Genomic DNA, 21,081 nt, shown 5'->3' with positions numbered 1-21,081 from the left:
AGATTTCTAAAAGCCAGTGTTGACATTTGACATCACCTAAACAAACTCGCCCCTACCCCAATAGAATCTGGACTTTCTTTTCATAGAACCGCCCCACACATACGCAACCCAGGCAACGATGTCGGTTAGTAGACACGCCCCTTACTGCTGATTGGCTATAATTCTGTTTTGGTACTTGGCCAAATTTACATATTTTCTGGATTTTGCTGGATTTACATAGAGTATGTAAAGAAAAAAAAAATCTATTGACTATGGTAAAGTCTGTTTTAGAAATCGTAATTTTTTCATTTATTTATTTGTTTATCCTCTGTGTTATTGTTTATTATTTAAAAACCCTGTTGTGTGTGGGTGGGGGTTACTTTTCTCTGAACTTATTCTTGTTGTCATAAATAAAGATTTTTTGACAGCATTTTCTTTATAAAAAGCAAGAGTTGGTTTTCAAAAAGCATTTTTCCAAATGTTACACTTTGAAGGGGAGGGGGTCTTATAATCAGGGTCGTCTTATATTCAGGGCAATACGGTAAATGATACCATGCTTTATGTGGGTATATGACAAAGTGTCAAAGTCTCAGAATTGTTTTTCTCAAGGATGAGAAATGTGTTATATCTAAATATAAGCATACTATCAATGCAGATATACATAAAATGTCAGCTTACTGCGTTTAAAGATAGTTAGATGAATGCTACAGGAAAAAACTGATAAACAATAAAAAAACAAAATTTACAGCATTTATCTCTGCCCACAAGGGCGTGTAGTACAAATGTTATCCAGTGAGGACCCAGCTGAAGTCATTTTTTATTTACCGTTTTCCACATAAAATCATCCTATCTAATCTACTGTAAAGAATATAACCTTGATATCTTTAATGTTGCCTGAGTAAGGTCATGTCAAAGACTGAAATCAATGTATAATCAATGACTTAATCTCATAATTGGATTTAAAGACATCAGCCTTTATTTCACAGACAGTGTCACCCATCTCCGAATTTTCCCTGAACCACAAGGATGCAGTTTATTGATGGAGTATGTTTTATGGAGTAGGTACCAGCAGGGGGCAATGTCTCGCAACAGACCGAACATGGCATTTGATCTGCCTCGACATAACACCCGGAGCTGCATGAAAATGTGTGGGCTTATACTGTATGTGTGCGTGTGGGTAAACACAGTGTGTGAAAGGTCACCGAGTTGATCAAACAAAAAGGAGAGAAAGAGAGCGAGCAAAAGAAGCCCCTGACATTTTCACACTAAATTAGAACTTGCAGCTCAGACTAAAAAAAAAATAAAAATCCCTGAAAACGCCCATGCACACAGTATACACACACAAAAACCCACTCGCAGGTACCCAGACTCTTTTATACTGAAATCAGACGATATACAGCCTTCTTTTCTTTACTGGATAGATTAAGGCCGAATGATTTTCTCTGTAGCAGAAAAGCACGCAGGGTGAGAAATCGAAGCACTCTATTCTTATAGACAATCTCTGGTAACACTGTCGATCTGACTCTATTAGATTATTTTCTTTCTGATAGATTCTGATAAAAGAGTGATTAGATTACACGCAGGTAAAGATTAATCTATGCTGGGATAGCATATTGTTTTATAAGATAAAGAAACTCGCCACTTTTCTGCTAATGAAATCTATTGGCATGCGTGCGCATGCATGCGTGAAAGTGTGCGTGCTTGACAGCGGGGTGAAATAGACGCTAAAGGAAGCGACCGCAGGATGTGACACGCAAAAACGAAGACAGATCGTGCTCTCTCACGCACCTATAAATCAAACAATGTAGCACGCTCTCATGAACACAACAGAGAGAGACAAAACGAATAGAAGGGCATCACTTACTCATACACAGTGGTCCAGCCGTTTTCATTGCTGATGGTGGCGAGCAGTCCCGTGTTGCCGTAGTAACTGAGCTGCGCGAGGTCGTGCGCCAGAGCAGAGATGCGCTTCAGCATTCCTGCATTGCTAATGGTCAGCCAGTACACCTGCCCGCCCGGGGCTACAAGCCACAGGGGTACGCCATTAGCATCCCGCCGCAACTGCGCTATCGTGCCCTCCCTGTTTGCTATGCTGCTCAGATAGCCCTCGGGGGTGTACGTGAAGTTAAGCAGGTAGTCCCCCGTCACCAGGCTACGGGTGAACAGGTGAGTACCGTTTGGACTGAACAAGTAGAGCTCCTGGTCGGCCACCGAGGTGAGCTCGTAAAGACCCTCGGGGCTCAGCTGAGGATGGTTTGCGGCGAGCCGGCGAATGCGTACGTTCCCGAGGTCGGCGATGTAGAGGGAGCCGTTAGGAGAAACTGCCAGGGAGGAGGGAGACTTCAGCTTGGCGTCTCGAGCGTAACCTCCGTCGCCTATCAGAAAAACAAAACAAAAGAAATTTAGTTCATTACAGGGGTCTGCAATAGGGGGTCTGTAACTCTTCAGGGGTTGGCGGAAAACAGAAGCGAGTGCTGCAATTATTGCTGTGACTTCCCACTAATTTTGTGGAGGAAAAAAATTAAAAATTCAACTCAAATTATGAGTTAATATCCAGCAAGCTGAAGAGACCGGCTTGTTTAATTATACAGAGAACAATGATTTATGAGACACTTTTTGCAATATGTATTTAATACTTTACTCATCCTTCACACTAATGCTTGGAAACCAGACCCTATAGACTCCTGCCTAACATGTTAAGTAAGTGTGTGTGTGTGTGTGTGTGTGTTATTGTACCAGTTGAGGCACTGTGTTAGCAGCGCAAAAGGTCATGGGTTCGTTTCCCAGTGAGCACACTTACTTCTTAAATGTAAATGAGCGACGGCGCTCATCTTCTCACCTGAAAAGCACTCGCAGCTGGGGTCAATCTTACAATCACATTCACTGGTGGCCCCCGCGATTACAACCATTTCTCCATTTGTGGAGACTTCTTGTACTCGGCTGTGCTTTCTGTCGTCCGTTTCGGCAATGTATAGCGCACCCTGGTGGCTGACAGCGATGGCCTTCGCTCCCTCCAGCACAGAACGCACGGCTGCTTTTCCCAGAAGCACCGGCTCGATATTTGCCATGGGGCAGTGGATGGGTCGCCCGGCAACCACGCGCACCTGCTGGGACTCGCTGACCTGAAGCACCAGGTTATTATCCAGAACGTAGAGAGAGTTATCTAATGGACTCACGGCCAGATCTGTGGGCCACTCTAAACGCACCTGTGAAAACACAAAGGTATGTTATGAGATTACAGACGTGCTGTGGGAACGAAGATGCTGCACTTTTACAAGGCTGAAAAGGATTCATTTCACTTCCACCGAGGCTGATCCGGGAGTGTCTTTTGTTTTTAAAAGGGTTATGCAATGTAAAGCATCTGTCTTCGTATTGATGAATAATTTGATCGAATGCAAAACAATTAAATTGGTTGGTAACACTTTACAGTAAGGTTCATTAGATAACATTAGTTAATGTATTAACTAACATGAACAAACCATGATCAACACATTTGTTACAGTGTTTATTACTCTTTGTTAATGTTAGTTAATAGAAATAAAGCTTTTAACTGTTTGTTCATGTTAGTTCACAGTGCGTTAACAAAATTTTAATAAATTATTAGTAATTGTTGAAATTAACATTAACAAAGATTAATAAATGCTGTATAAGTGCAGTTCATTATTAGTTCTTATTAACTAATGTAGTTAACTAATGTTAAATAATGAACCTTATTGTAAAATGTTACCAATGGGTATATGTTTTTTTTTGTAACACTTTATTTGAAGGGGTGTTCATAATACTGACATGACACCTTCATAAACATGACATGACACGTGTCATAAACATGAAGGAGATTTTATGCAGCTTTATGACAACTGTCATTAAGTGTCATTCATTTAATTATGTCATTTTTAATGCAAAGATGACATTGTTTGAGATGTCTTTGTTATGACAACTTGACATAAACCAATACATCATAACTTGTCATAAACATGACATATCAGAATAAATATCAAACTTAAGAAGCTACCTAGCTGTATGGGCTAACATTACATTAAACTGTCATTTAAATGTCATTAAGTGTTAATACTCTGTCAAATAATTTTAAATACCTTAACAAAATGCAACAGACATGTCAAAAGATTATACTTAACTTTATTTATATGCACAATGCATAAAAAACTGACAACTAACAAAACATTTGATTAATTTAATGCAATTAACTGTTTTCCAGTGATATGGACCCAACACTGCATGGCTTAACCCATTATTGTACTGCTTTCATTTAATGTTAGGTGACTCGCTCTCCAAATGCTTTAATATATAATTTTATCAATTTAAATTATTATTATTAGATGATTGATATTATTTCTCTAACACCTGGAGGAAACTTAAAAACCATAATAAACTGAAGAATATTCATGACGCTGTTATAAAACTATTTATCAGAGAATTAACACTTAATTACATTTTAATGACAAATATTATTTGTACCACTGTAGTTGAGGTCAAGAAAAATATTCATGACGCTGTTATAAAACTATTTGACAGAGTATTAACACTTAATGACATTTTAATGACAAATTCAATTTGTATCACTGTAGCTGAGGTCAAGAAAAATATTCATGACGCTGTTATAAAACTATTTGACAGAGTATTAACACTTAATGACATTTTAATGACAAATTCAATTTGTATCACTGTAGTTGAGGTCAAGATAAATATTCATGATGCTGTTATAAAACTATTTGACAGAGTATTAACACTTAATGACATTTTAATGACAAATTCAATTTGTATCACTGTAGTTGAGATCAAGAACAATATTCATGATGCTGTTATAAAACTATTTGATAGAGTATTAACACTTAATGACATTTTAATGACAAATTCAATTTGTATCACTGGTAAAAAGTGGTCAGGTATGTTGTCTTGGTAATGTCAAGTTGTCATGACAAGTTATAATGTATTGGTTAATGTCAAGTTGTCATAACAAAGACATCTCAAACAATGTCATCTTTGCATTAAAAACTACACAATTGAACGAATGACACTAAATGACATTTGTTATAAATGTGCATAAAATCTCCTTCATGTTCATGACACGTGTCAGTCTTATGAACATACTACTTTTTTCATGATGTACCATGTTTAATTCATCCAAAAATATCCATATATTTATTTAAAGTATTACTAAATAATTAAAAACAAATTTTCAATTGAATTTTACTAAGAATAACAATAACAACCCATTATTTACAATGACTTGTATGGCAGTATCTATTTTTGTTTTACCATCCACCCCCAATGTACACCAAGGTAAATAAAAATAAATGCATCTCCGTGTGTGTGTGTGTGTGTGTGTGTGTCTGTGTGTGTGTCCGCAGCTGGCCGACAGCCGGACAGTATTCAGTGTGAAGTGTGTCATATCCCAGGCATACTGGGAATTATGCAGATTTCAGTGCTTCTTTTACCCCGCGGCACCTCATTTCGCTCTCTTTCCTCACTGTCTGATTCTTATTCACACACCACACACCCCAATGGATGAACTGTGCAGAAGAGCAAAGTGTGTGTGCACATGAGAGAGAGAGAGAGAGAGAGAGAGAGAGAGAGAGAGAGAGAGAGAGAGAGAGAGAGAGAGAGAGAGAGAAAATGAAAGAGAAATCAAGGGACAGTCTGCCAAAAATTGATGCCATTCAGAGGTGGAAAAGAATTGTGTCTGACTTTACAGAGAGAGTAGTCCTGCAGTTTTAATGAGGACACACTGAGTTAAACTGCAGGGGGAGAGAGAGCACAAGAGAGAGAGGGAGAGAGAGAGAAAGTAAGTAAGACTTTTAAGAACATTTTAAGAGAAAGCTGTAGAATTGCCTGGAAATGTTTAAGAGTGTTTAGTGTTAAAAATGGATGGAGCAGAGAAAGAAAGAAAACTCAAAGGACAGAGGCAGAACGAGAGGCAGATAAAGGAAAGTAAGGATGTTGCTGCAAGCCGTATAATGTAACTCAGTAGTACCAGAGAGACCTTCCCTATCAGCATTTTCTCACTCTTGAGGTGAGCACCAGAAACTGTGTGTGCGTGAATCCTGTTGAGCTACAGGAAATGGCTAAAGAAAGAGATGGTGAAGGAGAAAGAGCTGTCTCCAGGCTCTTGCTGTGTGTGGTGTGTATGCTGGGGTTTCTTTCTCTTCAGTTTTACATCTGTGTGTACTTCTGTTGTTCAGTTTATTGCTGTGGTGTGTGAGAGGACAACCATGGGTTATGAGACGGGGGACTAAATAGTCTACAGAAGTGCAAAATTAAAAGGAATAATTTTGTATAAATTAGAGATGCAGCGATATTACATTTCTCCACCGATAGCGATGGGCAATTATGAATGTTATTTATTTATATAATGACCATTAATACTGAACACAGAGCTCAGATTCTTAGCATTTTCATGTATTCTTTTGATTGACAGGATAGCCGATAGTGTGAAAATTGCTTTTATTGTCCGATAACAATATATATTGTTAATCTGATGTTACTAAGTATTAAGAGAAACACAAGATAAATGATCTAAAAATCCTTAACAGTATCTTTTTAAAATTAGGTTACATTTTTGCTTGCGATGTAGAAAATATATGAGAAAAAATAAATTTCCCAGAACCTTCGTAAATATATACAATACTGTATCTTATGCCACCACCACCAGACTTGTTGTTTTAGAAGTTTTAATGTCCCTCCATATTTATTTTTCAATCTATTTTATTAAAGGAATATTCCATTTTCTTAAAAGAAAAATCCAGATAATTTACTCACCACCATATCATCCAAAATGTTGATGTCTTTCTTTGTTCAGTCGAGAAGAAATTTAGTTTTTTGAGGAAAACATTGCAGGATTTTTCTCATTTTAATGGACTTTAATAGAGCCCAACATTTAACACTTAACTCAACATGTAACAGTTTTTTTCAATATTTGTCTTAGTTATATTGCAAATATAACTAAGACAAATATTATTCCTGATTGTTAAACATGTGTGTGTGTGTGTGTGTGTGTGTGTGTTTCACCTGGCTAATGTCCATTCTTGAGTCACAGCTGATTGGCTGGGAGGAGGTGAGTCCGTTTGACCCAATAATGGTTGTTATCACGCCTTTGTCATCAATCTTACGGATCGTTGATCCGTCGACAAAGTAAATGAAGCCGTGCTTGTCCACCGCAATACCTGCAGGACAACAGGACACATACATTGTCATTTCTCTCTCGCTCTCCTTCAGTTGTAATGTGTTTTATTGGTGTAACAAATAACGCTACATTTGCATTGCCAAACAGCAGATGATGGGGAACATTGCAATAAAGGAAGAGAATAAATCTCTCTCGGTTCCTCTCACTGTCTCGGGCAATAATAACCTGTCTGTGATCATTCTGTTCCTATGATCTTAAATATATGCAGATTATCTTATATATGCAAATGTATTCTAAATGACATCAGATATGCAAATTACAAATAGTATTTTTTCATTGCTATTCAAAGTTTCTCTTCTTTAATTACATTTTTCTTATTCTGTTTGAACGCCTGACATCAGTTTGAGCTTTGCACAGCAACTTGAGTTTACGTTTAAAGGCTAATTCGCATTGATCCGACCAACGCCAACAACACTACAAATACCATCAGTAGAATGAACGAGTTTGTTGCCGTTTGTTGGCATTTGTAAGATCAGCATGAATTAGCCTTAAAGCGTGCTGGGCACAAACATGCTTTATTACAGTTTAATTAAAACAGATCTTAAGCACAAATACCAAGCACACAGACAACGATCGTCATCCTCATTGCCGTCACAGACTTTATCATTCTTTATTGTTATTGTTCCTTTTAAATAAGTCCGTATCGCATATCTTTCTTTTGTATGGATTAAACGGAGCAAACCGCGCATGGGGCCACAAAACACACATAGGCAAACACAGATATTATAAATGTCTTTTGGTGCATGCCGTTTACTGATATTTTTGCTCTCCAGAGGGATTTAATACTGAATTGAGCCTTATATAACCATCTCCCCCACACACAACATAGATTGTTATGGCAAATGGCTATGTGTGTGTATGTGTTTGTTTGTGGCTTTTCTTTCCCATCTCTAATTTGCTCTCGTTATTCGCTCTCTCTCCTCTAATGAGAATCGCAGAGATAAGCAGACATATTGGTCTGTTTTCAAAGCTTTGATTTACTTTGGGAAAGACGGAGTCGCACATACACATTTACTCAGCTACAGTACCCCAATGTGGAAATGCAGCTTTCACCTGTTTTTACAGAAAATGACAATTACTATACGGTGTACTAACTCTTACACACACCCTTTAAGAAATCCTTTAGCATTTTAAGAATTTATAAAATCGTTGTTAATAGCATGCTTAAACAGTACAAATAAACACACATACTGTAATGTGTCCCTGAAGAAAAAAGGTCAGATTTAACTCGCGTCTGTGGACAGATTTGTTGTGAAGGGATTGTTAAGTAGGCGCACACACTCACTCCAGTACAATGACAGCTCACACCGATCACTATGGTTAAAGGTAACAGCACCTTCTCCATATGGATAAACTGCCAATAATGGCTGACACACGGCAGTACTTTGCTAGCTGTAGTCTATTTCTTTTCCAGCCCAGCAATTTGCAAGCCATGTATGCATAATTTAACAATATCTCCAAGCCTAACAAAATTAAAGCTACCATTGTACATTTATAACTGAATGCATACTTCAAGAAGTGCTTCTTTTACAGATTGGTATTTAAATGATGAGGTACTCTCCAAGAAAACATGTCAGTCGCACTTGGAGGGTTTTGCATCTTATGAAGTGTCATGAAACATTTTGATAAAAAAGTGAATCAGAATAAGAAGCATACAGTTATAAACATCTCTTCATGTACTATTTTGCACATGATTTCAAATGACATTATACAAACCAATTTTGTTGTTTTTTTTCCACATTTAATGGAAACATTTTCATTACCGCAACGTGTTTGTGATTTGTGTTCTTTGACATGAAAATATGTATAGTGAAACAATTAAAAAAATAAAAAGCTTCAGTGCATGTTATACTATAAACATTTACAGTAAAGAAACATGTGGTATTTGGTGATCATTGGTAAATGTAGAGACAATAATAAGGAATATAAATGTGTCCAAGATAAATTTTCTCATCATCCGCAACAATTTTCAATCATTGATTAAGCCCTCAAGGAACTAACATTTTCAAAAGAAAAAAAAGTGGTTGAAAGGGCCATAATTGACTGTGACACTCAAGATGGCTACCAGGTAAGCAGTTCTTATGTTGAAATTTTGTTTGTCATAGTACCTAGACAACTTTTTAGTTCTCATTACATTTCTCTTAAAATTGATTTTAATTGTTTAAAAACATTGTGGATTTTATGCTACACATTAATGATATCCAGGTTGCGGTCGGTCAGGTCATTTAAAAAAAAAGAGGCCAATTAACTATTTTAAACAATTACTACTTTTAAAAAACGTGGGCCAGAAAGCAGGTCGGGTTTATTTTTTTTTTGCAGTCTGATTTGCGGGCGGGTTAGTTGAAAATGTTGGTCAGGTGTGGGTTGTTTATACATTGACCAGCGCATCACTAGTAGCCGTCACAAGACAAACACATCATCATCTAAGACAATGTAGTGAGGAAACGCAACAGTTTGTCTGTTTAGGGCTTATGGTGTTGCAAGATGGTGACTTCTTTGTAAGGGGACCTGCGATTTATGTACATAAAAATGACTCATTCTAAGGTAATAAAAACAAAACAGTTCACTATGTAAAGGGTTTATACACCATTGATAACATAGTTATGTATATTGTATTGCATTTCTGCCAAGAGATCTTTCTAAAAGTTACACAATGCACCTTTAAGTTGTATTCTTATAAAGAAACTGACTTCACTAAAAAGTATGAAACCACCCCCGATTTCTTCCTTTTTTTGTTATTGATTCTTTGACCCTGAGATCTACCATCCGTTCATGACAGATGGTGTACAGCTCTTCAAAAGCAGAGTATCTCTTCAAAATTGACAAGATGGATCATTTTGAGTGGGAAATCAGACATATAAACGTCTGAACACACGCAATACTGTTAGGCGAAAAACTATCTACCTTAATAAGCCTGTTAACAAATGCATCTTGTTATGGGTGCTAATTACAAGGCATATTACCCACTTAACAAGCATAACAAGCTTAATTATTTATACTGCCGTTAGAGGGGTACACATACCTCCCTCTGTCCTTCAATAAGCTGGGAAGAACACACAGACCCCAGGTTACAAAACACGATTTCTAATTCATCTGCTTGAATGCCAAATCCAAGTTAAAAGTTCAAAATGATCAGAGGAGCATAACCATGACACACATACAGTACAGTATACACACACATTAAAATTCAATAGCAGACTATGATAATTTAGACTTCAGCAGCACTTTTCTCTCTCTGTCCCTTCTAGAAACAGGCAGAATGGAGAATCTCTTTATGTTCCCTTTTTTCTCACCCTCTATTTCTTTTAAACTCTGGCTTGGCATCAGACCAGACAGTCAGAAGCGTATCCTGCAGGGAGCTGTGAATTAATGTCCCCTTTTCTCCTTTTATCTCCCTCCACCCTGAATCACAGATTTCATTGAATCATGGAGTTCAGCTCACTCAAATTTTGGTTTCAACACGCACACATTTTCAGCTTCTACATCATATGCACCGACATGCGGGCACACACACATACGGTTTGAGGTGAGACCCAGAGGAACATTTTAGTGCTCAGAGGTTGCTCTTTCATATCTCAGGATACCTAATGGAGTTGTGTGCTATCAATTTTGTCTCAGATGTATCTAACTGCTGTCCAGGAGAAAGAGTTCGGATATTAAAAAGATTTCATTTGTTTGTTCCCTACGGGTTGGAAAGCTACATATTGTCAAAGAGTGTTTTATGTATCCGAGTGCGTGTGCTCCTTTAATGTAAGTATTGATTTGCATCTGATTCCGATCCTTTAAGACGCTCATTAAACTTCTTTAATGTGAGCCGCTGACAAGCACGCCATAGTTCTGCGATGAGTGATTTGAGGGCCAATTCTTTTTAGCCAATAAAATCATGATCCGCTGTTATAAATTCACAACGATGCAGGACGATCCAACTATTACGCAGCCGAAACGTTCGACAAACAGTGAAGTTTGGGGGTTTGGAAAAGCAGAGTGGAAATAAACTGTTATTATGGCATGCTGTGAATTTTTCTCTTTTACGACAGTTACTTGTCAGATGGTACGATATTACCCGCATGAGATCTTGTGTAAAATTCAAGGCAGACTTTACAGCATCAGTTTTTTTTTATGTCAGACTGTATGATATACTGCACATACCAAATACATTATAAGTTTACTTACTATACATATGAAGATCTTAGGTGCAAAAGCTGCTAAACCCTACCTCCATCAAAAACGAGATAATGCTCTCTACATTTTTATTCGTTTTTCAAATATTTTTGCTTCAAATTCACTTGGCAGAATCCAAGCTTTGTTGGCAGAATCCATTAATCAGCACAACAATTTTTCAGCAAAGTCCTCTAAGTGCACATAAGAACAATTTAAGAAATGATGCCGCATGTACATGTTTTTTTTTTTCTGGGTACATGAAGTTTACCGAATATATTTGGAGCTTTTATTCCATTATTCAGAAATCACAGTGAAGAGTGACTGGAGAAGTTAAGATTTTGTATGTACATAGGGAGTTTTGCAGCGAAAGACAGTCAAATTTGTAATATATATAGTACTTTGCAAAAGTCTTATGCCACTCCATGCCACAATTAGATTTGTTGTTTTTGCAATGTTGTAGTGATCATATATAATAGTTTTTTATTAGTCTCTTTAATAGAATACATCCAGAAAATACAGGAAATGTGTATATAGTATTAAAAATTATATAAAAATGTGTCAAGTTTTTAGGGTAAACTCCCCTTCCACTTGACCAATAGCAGTAAAGTGCAAGATATCTTAAACCAAAATAAAATTAAAATTAAGTCTTTTTACTTAATTCTGCTCAAAAACGCTCACGATGTGTTTAGTGCCAAGAGAGGTCACACTAAACAACGATGCCTAAAGAAGACATTTAGTCCTGAAATTTGTATTTTTTGTACATATTTCCTCTTTGTATCTTAAAGGAACAGTATGTAAGAAATGTATATCAATTAATCATTAAATGGCCCTGAAATGTCACTAGACATTAAGAAATCATTTTCATTTCAAATACTTATATCACTGACAACAGTGGTCTGGCCAGGATATTGTCATTTAAAAAGTGGAGTTGCAGCCCTCAACTGATGTTTATGTTGTCGTTTGGTATATTGGCCACCAGCTGTGTGACTGCAGTACCAGTTTTAGCCACACGTTTTGTGATTGCAATACCAGTTTTGGCCACAATCCTACATACTGTTCCTTTAAAGGTGACATAGAATGATTGAACGGGGTATTTATCCTTGTTCTGTGGTGTGACATGTAGACAAATTATTTTTTTTTGGGTCTGTAATGCCTTAGAAGCTTCCTAAAAACCTCTCTCAGATAGCTCTATTAGGGTGGGGGATTTTAAACAAGTGGTTTTGCGCCTATTTGGCTCCTCCTACTGGCTTAACTTGCAATCTCATTACTGATTGGCTGACTTTGCTGCCACTCAAAAAATGTAGCCAATTATTTTAAAGTGGAGGGGCAGTGAGATGCCTGTGAAGTCATAAGCATCAGTTTTTCAGATTGGGCTGTTTTCTGGCTGACATTTCTAAAAGAGGAATTTCTATGAGACTGAGATGTTTAGCATGTCTAGCACTTTTTGTATGTTTGTGAATGTGGGTAGACTACCATTATTCAACAAAGACAAGGTAAAAATGGTTTTTTATTCTCTGTCCCCTTTAATAAAATAGATTTAAAAATAAATATGGGTGGACATTAAAACTTTTAAAAAAAGTTAAAAAAAAAAAAGTCTGGTGGTGGTGGCCTAAGACTTTTGCACAACACACACACACACTTTCTTGTTATATAATTTTTTTGAGAATAACATCTATTTTTTTCCTTTTTTCTTGTTTTTCATTTTTTTATTATTATTCTTTTCTTTAATTTACTTAATCATTTGCGTATATGTATTCTTTTTTAGTTTCGCCTATTATATTGAAAATTGTTATTATGTTGAACTTTGTGTAACTTAGATGCTCAAAAAATAAAGATGATGTGATTTGATGTTCCACACACACACATAAGCGATACTGCACAAACCTAAACAAGGTCTTCCACTAATGTTGTCAAATAAAGAAAACCAACATGGAAAAACGTTTGCCATGTAGAACGAAATGTTTTTGCTTATAAACTGAAGTTAACACTGACAAGATATTTAGGTTTTTAATGGAAAGATTTTATTTGAAAGTCAATATGATCATAATTTATAGAGTACATATTTATGCAATACATTAGCAGTGCAAAAGGTGATGGGTGGCCGGTGACTTCTTTTTTCGAGGGCGCTCGATGCGAAGTTCGTCACAACATGTATGTAGCCCGTCATGTTTGTGGTTAATTTTTTCAATTATGTGTTCTGCGCGGCGAGAAATCTCGTGTGCATCACGTATCTTGTCAAAATAAGTGCCTGCTGCAGACGCATCTAAAGGGTTTATGATAAAAGAGACGCTCGCGTTTGCCATATACTCATATAATCTCATGCGTAATCAGAGTTAACTGTTAAGGGAACGTCTTTCGTGTATTTTGTGAACGTGAGCGTCTCTTTTATCATAAACGGTTTTGATGTGTGTGCAGAAGGCACTTATTTTGACAAAACACATGATGCACACAGGATCTCTCGCCACGCAGAACACATATTTAGAAAAAAGGAACCACACATATGACACTTCAAACACTTATTTTGAATTGGCGCCCCTCAGATGAGCAGTCACGAGGCGCCACTGATGGGTTCTACCCCAGGGAACACATATATTCTTAAAAAACTGATAACTTGCAGTGGTCATTTTGAATAAAAGCCTCTGCCTTATAGGTTGTAGGTGCAGTCACACAACACTTCTGGTTCAGGGTGATGGTCTCTGGACTAATAGATCCAATATAAAATCATGCAGTATATGTAAAATGCAATAATATCTGGCGTTCCAGAGTTGAACATTTTCTTCAGTTCATTATTTACAAGTCAATTCAGCCTGTATATTTTCCTGTAATGGTTTGTCGAAAGCGCACCATTTCTCCCTTGAAAATACAATTACTTTTTAAGAGAATCCTGTTATTTTATATTACCTGTATATTTAGCTTTTTATTCTGAGTTGTTTACTGGCTCGCTGCGTGAAGCCCTGGGCCTTTGGAGGCTAGAGCGAGCTGAATAGCGCACTAAAAAGATCATAGTCAAGGAAGATGCTGGCGTGCTGCAGAGATCGATACTGCATCACTCGGAGTTTCTATGTGTATAAAGAGATATTGATTATAAAAACATTCTGTATATTGAGATTAATTGAATCAACAGCGAGCCAAAGTCAAACCACACTCTGCTGTGCAGAACTGTCAAGACATGTGTATGAATGACAAATATCGCCGCTACAGACAAATTTCACAGAGATGTTATAGGATTAGTTCTGTTCTGCTCCTCTGAATATTCGGTTATTATTTATTTACCTTTATGTTGTTCAAAACCCCTTGTGTCGTTTTTTTGTGTACAAAGCACAAAAGGTGGACTTTCTAATGGTTCTTCTCCTCCATGGAATTACATTAAATAGGTTGCTATTACATTAAGGTTTCAAAAAGGATGCACACAGAACAGTAGTTAATATGACTCCTACGCTGTCTTCTTAAATTGTATTACCTGTATGAGAAAGACCTGAACAGGCTGGTAATTATGGATTATCTTCTCCTCCATTATGCTACTAACCACCCTGACTGGATCATCGAAAGTGGATCAGTCTCGTCCTAATAGAATACATGTATAGGGTTTCTTAACAGGGCGATGCATGCGCGTTTTTGAGTTTACCCGTCTGAACGGAAACTTTGGTCTCTGTCTTAAATGGTCTGGCTAGTGTCTAAACTAAACTCTGACACAAATACCTTGTCGAAAATAACAAATGTTTAGGTTTCATAAAGATGAGGGCAGATGGCGATAATGGATCACTGCTATGAAGGGAGGTTTGGCAGCATTTCTTTAGTTAACAATGTATACATTCATTTTACACAGTAACATTAGCTCAGTGTAGTTTTTGATACGCTTTAGCTATGATTTGAACTTACTTTTGCATGTTATCAGAAATAAACTCCTCTAAAAAGGACTCTATTGTTATTGATTGTTTGTGAAAGTTTACCAAAAGTAAACATTTTTCAACAAAAGCCGCTTTGCTGAGACAATCTATATAAAACTTTAAATACTCTCTGCAAGCATGTGCGTAGCAACTACATGGGACCAGAAAACACATCTCAGTGCTCTGTGTCTATGCTCTCTTGAGTTTGCACTTAGATTTGAGTGAACTAACATTTAGCCAATCACAATTGAGCGTACAATGCAATTCTATCTCATGCACACGCATGATACGTATGCTGGGTCATGATATGTCTTGTTGGAGCTTTATTTGCTTATTCATTGCCATTTTTATGATCCGTAAGTTTTGATTTCCATATCTGACCCCACCGTTGTTAGTTATTATGATGCGAGACAGAAGCGGGTGGGTTATGTTGTATTTTTATTAATTTATATTTGTAATAAATATCAAATCAATACATGATGCAATTTATAAACACTATAAACATTATAAACAGATTGCCATATGACACAAGGTGCTGCTCTAAATGGTCTATGTTACGTGAATTCTGTCAGTTTATTATACTAGTTTTGAGAGCTCTCCTCAGCAGTGTTTAGGTCATAGGGACAGGACTAGTCTCCAACGGTAATAAAAAACGTATCTAAATGAAAAAAAAAGAAATTTGAACGCATTATTACCAAAAATTCATAAAACAAAACATAATAATATGAAACAATTATATTTATAATAAAAAAATAGTGCCCAAAATATCCCCTAATCCTTTTATAGACTCACCTCATTATTTTTTCAGCAACAACAGCCAATGGCAAATCTCCAGCGGCATACCTTTCAATATTTTTATATTTTGTTTTAGAAGTAGGCTAGTTCTGTTTAGTCGAAATTGAGTTTGGTAGTATTATTTAAGCCAATAATTTCAATGTAGCTTTTTAAGTCTCAGTGAAACTATGATAAAAATATTCCAACTGTCCAGTCAAGTCGAATCAAATCTGTCATTTGGCTTTAACTCTTTCCCTGCCAGGGTTTTTAAATAAGTTGCCAGCCAGCACCAGCATTTTTTTGATTTAAACAAAAGTTTGATGCCTTCCAGAATATGTTCTTCTATAAATATATATAAACATATAAACATACAATATATCAAATGAAAGAAAAAAAAACGGTTTCATCATATCTTCATTTGTTTTCTTTCTATTAACTTTCAAATATGGGTAGGTTTCTTTAAAAATACGAAATTTTAAGCAAAAGCTGAGATAATTCCATTTTTGAAAAGGACTTTTCCAGAATGATGATGAAAACATACACAGAGTTTTCAGTGTTTTTGGATCAGTGCATGATCTCTGAAAGCCAATGTTGACATTTAAAATCACCTAAACAAACACACCCCTACCCCAATAGAATCTGGACCTTCTGTGGATAGACTCACAAATACACACCCCGAGCAACAATGTTGGTAAGTAGACACGCACCTTACTGCTGATTGGCTACAAGTGTGTTTTGGTACTCGGCCAGACTCCCTTTTCCAAATTGTTTTCAAAAATCATGCACCCCGCCTTAAAGTGTTTTATACGTTTGGTAAGAGCACCACCTAGTGGATAACAGCGAAAATACAGATTGTGTAAAAACTCATCAGGGGAGCATCATTGACAGGGAAGCATTTTTTTCTTAATAAAAGGAAAATAACAACGCTTATGCATATTATTATCATCATCAATATTATTAAGTAAGAATCAGCTTATATTCAGCAAAGACATTTAGCTCGTTTTTGTTTAGGGAGGGGCGGTAAGAGACCTGGATAATGGATGGGGGGGCGCTGGCCCAAAAAAAGGTTGAGAACCACTGTTATAGAAAAATCATTCAGACCAGTTTTGTGAATGAGATCGGCAGATTGTTTGACAAGATTCAATTGAAAAGTGCAAGGTCCAAATGATTTGGGCATTAAAGCTTTTCTAATTAATTCTTACAAACTTACCAAAAAAGAGCTTAAACAAACTTAATTCCTTTATTGTTCGGCTTCAGAATGAAAGATGGTCTGCTTACATGTGGTGCTTTGGCATCCATATTGAAGCTTATAAGCCTCCTTCAGTGTAATTGAATAAAAAAATGATGAATGTGGGTAAATGATGGCAAAGTTTTCATTTTTGGTTGAACTATCCCTTTAATGCTTTTATTGCAGTGTGGAGCCCCTCATACCCCGAGAACACAGAAGGTCGGATTGCAGTTATTGAAGTGCTCAGCATTTCGGTCAGAGCCTCTTACAGATAATAGACTTCAGTGGAAACACTTTAACAAAGCAGGCATGGCTATTCTACACAAAGGAAGGCTTTTACCCGTAGGTTTGGTGGAAAAAATGCATATGAATCGTTGAAGCGTGTATAAAAGGCATAAATCAGTTTTAAATGCGATTTACTATAAGACACTGATCTGAAATGCAGCATTCACTTCCTCTATCTATGCAGAACAGTATGAAATCAAAGCACATACATGCAGCATTCTTGCTCTGGGATTCTTTATAAATTCTATCCTCAGGGGTTTACAAGTAAGTGGAGGCTTTTAACAGCGACAGTTGAGTGAGTGAGTTTCTGTGAGTGAGTCAGCGAGAGAGAAAGAGTGCACAATGAGGCTTGAAGGATAAGAGAACATACGTGCCTGTTAGCCACGCCTCCACCTGTCCATCGGGCTGACTGACAGGTTTAAAGAGACAGTGGCAGTGATGGATAGGCGGGACTAATGGCCGCTCTGCCTGATTTAGCAAAGAGGAAGACATCTTCAATTCCTCCCTCTGAAAAATGCCACTATTTTTCTCTTTCCGCCTCCAATAACCACTCTCACCTATATCTCCTGTCACATTCTTTCAATTTGACTTCAGAAACTAAGGCTTTCTTCAGTTTTTTCGGCGTATCCCACTCAAAACCGTTTAACTGCTAGCAGGGCCGTCCATTAAATAAAAAAGGAGGAGAGCTTTCAGGGGCCCAGCCGTCACCATAGATTGCCAACGGCGAAAAATTCCCTATTTTCGATCTTCTCTGTCCACAACAACAACAGCTATTCTAAGTTGTTTAATGGCTTGGTTTATGATGCTTCAGTCATTACTATAGCAACCAACAGACTGGATGTTGACTACACAGTCTGAACACAAAGATCAGATTTCACCACTTGAAGAATGACAGTGCAAACAGATCAGATTTCTAAAACAAATAGCAGTGTGTTGGATTCTCACCCCTAGGGTTGTTGAGCGCCGCTTCAGTGGCTTTGCCTCCATCTCCACACTGGTTCGGGTGGAAGGGTGTGCACTGCTCCCCGCTTCCGGCAACCACCTCCACGTTTCGGCTGAGATCCTTGGGTTCAGTCAGAGTCTTCAGGCGGTACAGCTTCCCGCTGCTGGTGTCCGACAGGTAGAGCGACTCACGCACTGGATCCATAGACAAGTAATACTTATGAGCTGGACTGGAGCTGTGAGAAAGAGAGTCTTTATGACAAAGCTTGGCAACACACGTATTGCCAACATCCTTGTGCTGAACCACTTTACAGTCTAAATCCATACTGAAAAAAAAACCGAACCACACACAGACACTCGCACAAGTTTTAAGTAAAAACCCTCCAGGTGTCAGAGCAACACATCTCAATCATTCTGGACCTAAACCCGGATCAAACCTTCCGCCCCTCCAGCACATCAGACCCCCGACAGTCCATAATCTTCTCTTCCCGCTTCCTGCCATCCTGTCCTGCCTTTAGAGCAAATCTACCTGCTGCCTCTTTTTCATTTTTTTCCTTAGGCAGAACAAAACTAAGAAGAGCAACTCTTTTTAAAAGTGTGCAACTGTGTTCATGCAAAAATATACAAGTGCTTTCTCTTATGACACCTGAAAAAATTTTCTTTGTTTGTTTACAAAATGTGCAAGTGCTTTTCTGTGTTGTAATCGCTCAGACACATCATCTGGCACATCACCTGCGGCTTATGAGTTGGTGTCTGAGGAAGAAGAGTCATTCAACTACTTTGACATTTCGGGGAAGCTGATTCTTATTTTTTGGTGTGTGAGGACAGCAACTTTTTTTGCATTTTTTGTAAATGGCTACTAAAATATAGTTAGACGAAGCTCTGCACTCTTAGAAATAAAGGCACAAAGCTGTCGCTGGGACGATACCCTTATAAAAAGTATGTAACGGATGCATATTAGTACCCTAAAGGTACATAGTAGTACCTCATAGATACATATCTGTACCTAAATGGTACATAATAGGACCTTTTGTAAGAGTACGGTCCCAGTTAAAGCTTCCTGAAAGGGTTTCATTTTCAGGAAATGCATATACTGTAGCACTTATAAAGCATATGCTTTAAATCACTTTGGATAAAAAATGCATTAGTGTGACTAATGCTTACGTGGGCGATGCAGGTTCGAACCATTCCCCCTCCTTTTTCCACAATAATATCCTGCCTACTCTTTACTACTGTATATATCCAATAAGTGGCAAAAGTCCCATCCCAAACGGTCTGTGTTTACAGACAGATTGATGAAATGGAAAACGTTAATACTAGAGGTTTTATAAAGCCTTTACGAGGTTTAATCAGACCTCGGTTTGATCAGAGGCCCTATCTCCAAAAGTCGACTGAAGGCAGGATTTCCCCCTTGCTGCGGGATGTAATACTGTGTGCAAACACGCAGGCACACACACACACACACAAAGATAAAGGATTACAGTATGCTTGTCTATGGGGCAGAGGTCTATACCGCTCTCTAACTCCCTCTCTGCGGGGGGCGCCGTTTTTAAATTCACATGAAACGAGGAAGATCCAGACGATAAGCGGGAGACTGTGGTGTGACGCTGACAGCACTATGTTGAGAAAAGCTGTAAGTGTTCAATCCATCGACCAGAAAAACACCTCTGATGGATTCCCGACCACACACCGAAGATTACAAGCAACAGTAGCCACTTTGTGACACGCGCACACAGATACACGTCCATGGACACAAATATACTATAGGAATGCATGCACACAGTTACACAAACATGACAATATGCCAGATTGTTATATACTAAATAACAAAACATGACCTCCTATTAAAAAAATCAAGATGATAAGCTTCATAGCAAATTAAATGCAAAAAAAAACAATGTCACTTTAAAGTCGCTATGAAATTGAGATTAAAAACGTTTTTTTTTTATATTGTGGTATTTTTTTTACAAATTATGTTTGTTATAAAAATTTATGTTCCCTCATAATCTTAAGAAAATACATAACAAACACTAATCTCCTCCTCAAAAAGATTTTTCTTTACTTCTGGTCACAAGGAATGGCAAGAGGGCGGGGCCTGGGAGAAGATCACAGCGATTAGCAATTAGCAACATGGCCCAAATTCAAACGATCCAATAACTTCTCGATGGACGAGTCCCGCCCTACCTTTATCTCATTTTAGAAGCCAATTCACTCGCATATATACATCACGACAGGAAAAATAAGATAATCGTTACTTCCATTTCATGACGACTTTAAAGTTTCCCGGGGGGGGGGGGGGGTCAGCAAATAATAAAAAACAGGATAGGGAAGGTGCAATTTAAATCATTAAAGAAATTAAACTACAGCTTTCTAGAATCAAAACTAGAATAAATTATTCAACCAATACTTTACACGCACAATTCAAAAATACTTCTATTACAAAATTCTTATTTCATATCAAGAAAAAATCTAATGTTTTTTGAGACTTTAGTAAATTCAGGTAAATTAGGCCACAGTCATTTCCAAAGTCATAATGGTAAAATTATGTTACAGTAACTGAATTTACCCTGTTTTATCCTTAATATTGCATGCAGGAATATTTGTGTTTGGAACATTAGCGATGA

The 21,081-nt window shown here is 37.4% G+C and overlaps 1 protein-coding gene across 1 annotated transcript in view; it reads right to left on the bottom strand.

The window, feature by feature from the left end:
- Positions 1-21,081, bottom strand: part of tenm1 (teneurin transmembrane protein 1) — a 214,503-nt gene that overhangs the window by 19,537 nt on the left and 173,885 nt on the right. Inside the window, exons 22-25 of the mRNA XM_065250598.2 lie at positions 18,461-18,693; positions 7,006-7,160; positions 2,819-3,185; positions 1,844-2,354 (exon numbers count right to left, since the gene is read on the bottom strand). Of these exons, the coding sequence (XP_065106670.2) occupies positions 1,844-2,354; positions 2,819-3,185; positions 7,006-7,160; positions 18,461-18,693 (1,266 nt within the window). The remainder of the gene's footprint in view (positions 1-1,843; positions 2,355-2,818; positions 3,186-7,005; positions 7,161-18,460; positions 18,694-21,081) is intronic.

Source organism: Paramisgurnus dabryanus, chromosome 5, assembly GCF_030506205.2.
Source record: "Paramisgurnus dabryanus chromosome 5, PD_genome_1.1, whole genome shotgun sequence".
NCBI classification, from domain to species: Eukaryota; Metazoa; Chordata; class Actinopteri; order Cypriniformes; family Cobitidae; genus Paramisgurnus; species Paramisgurnus dabryanus.
The sequence above is the reverse complement of the archived record's forward strand: the minus strand, read 5'-3'. Positions and strand labels throughout refer to the sequence as shown.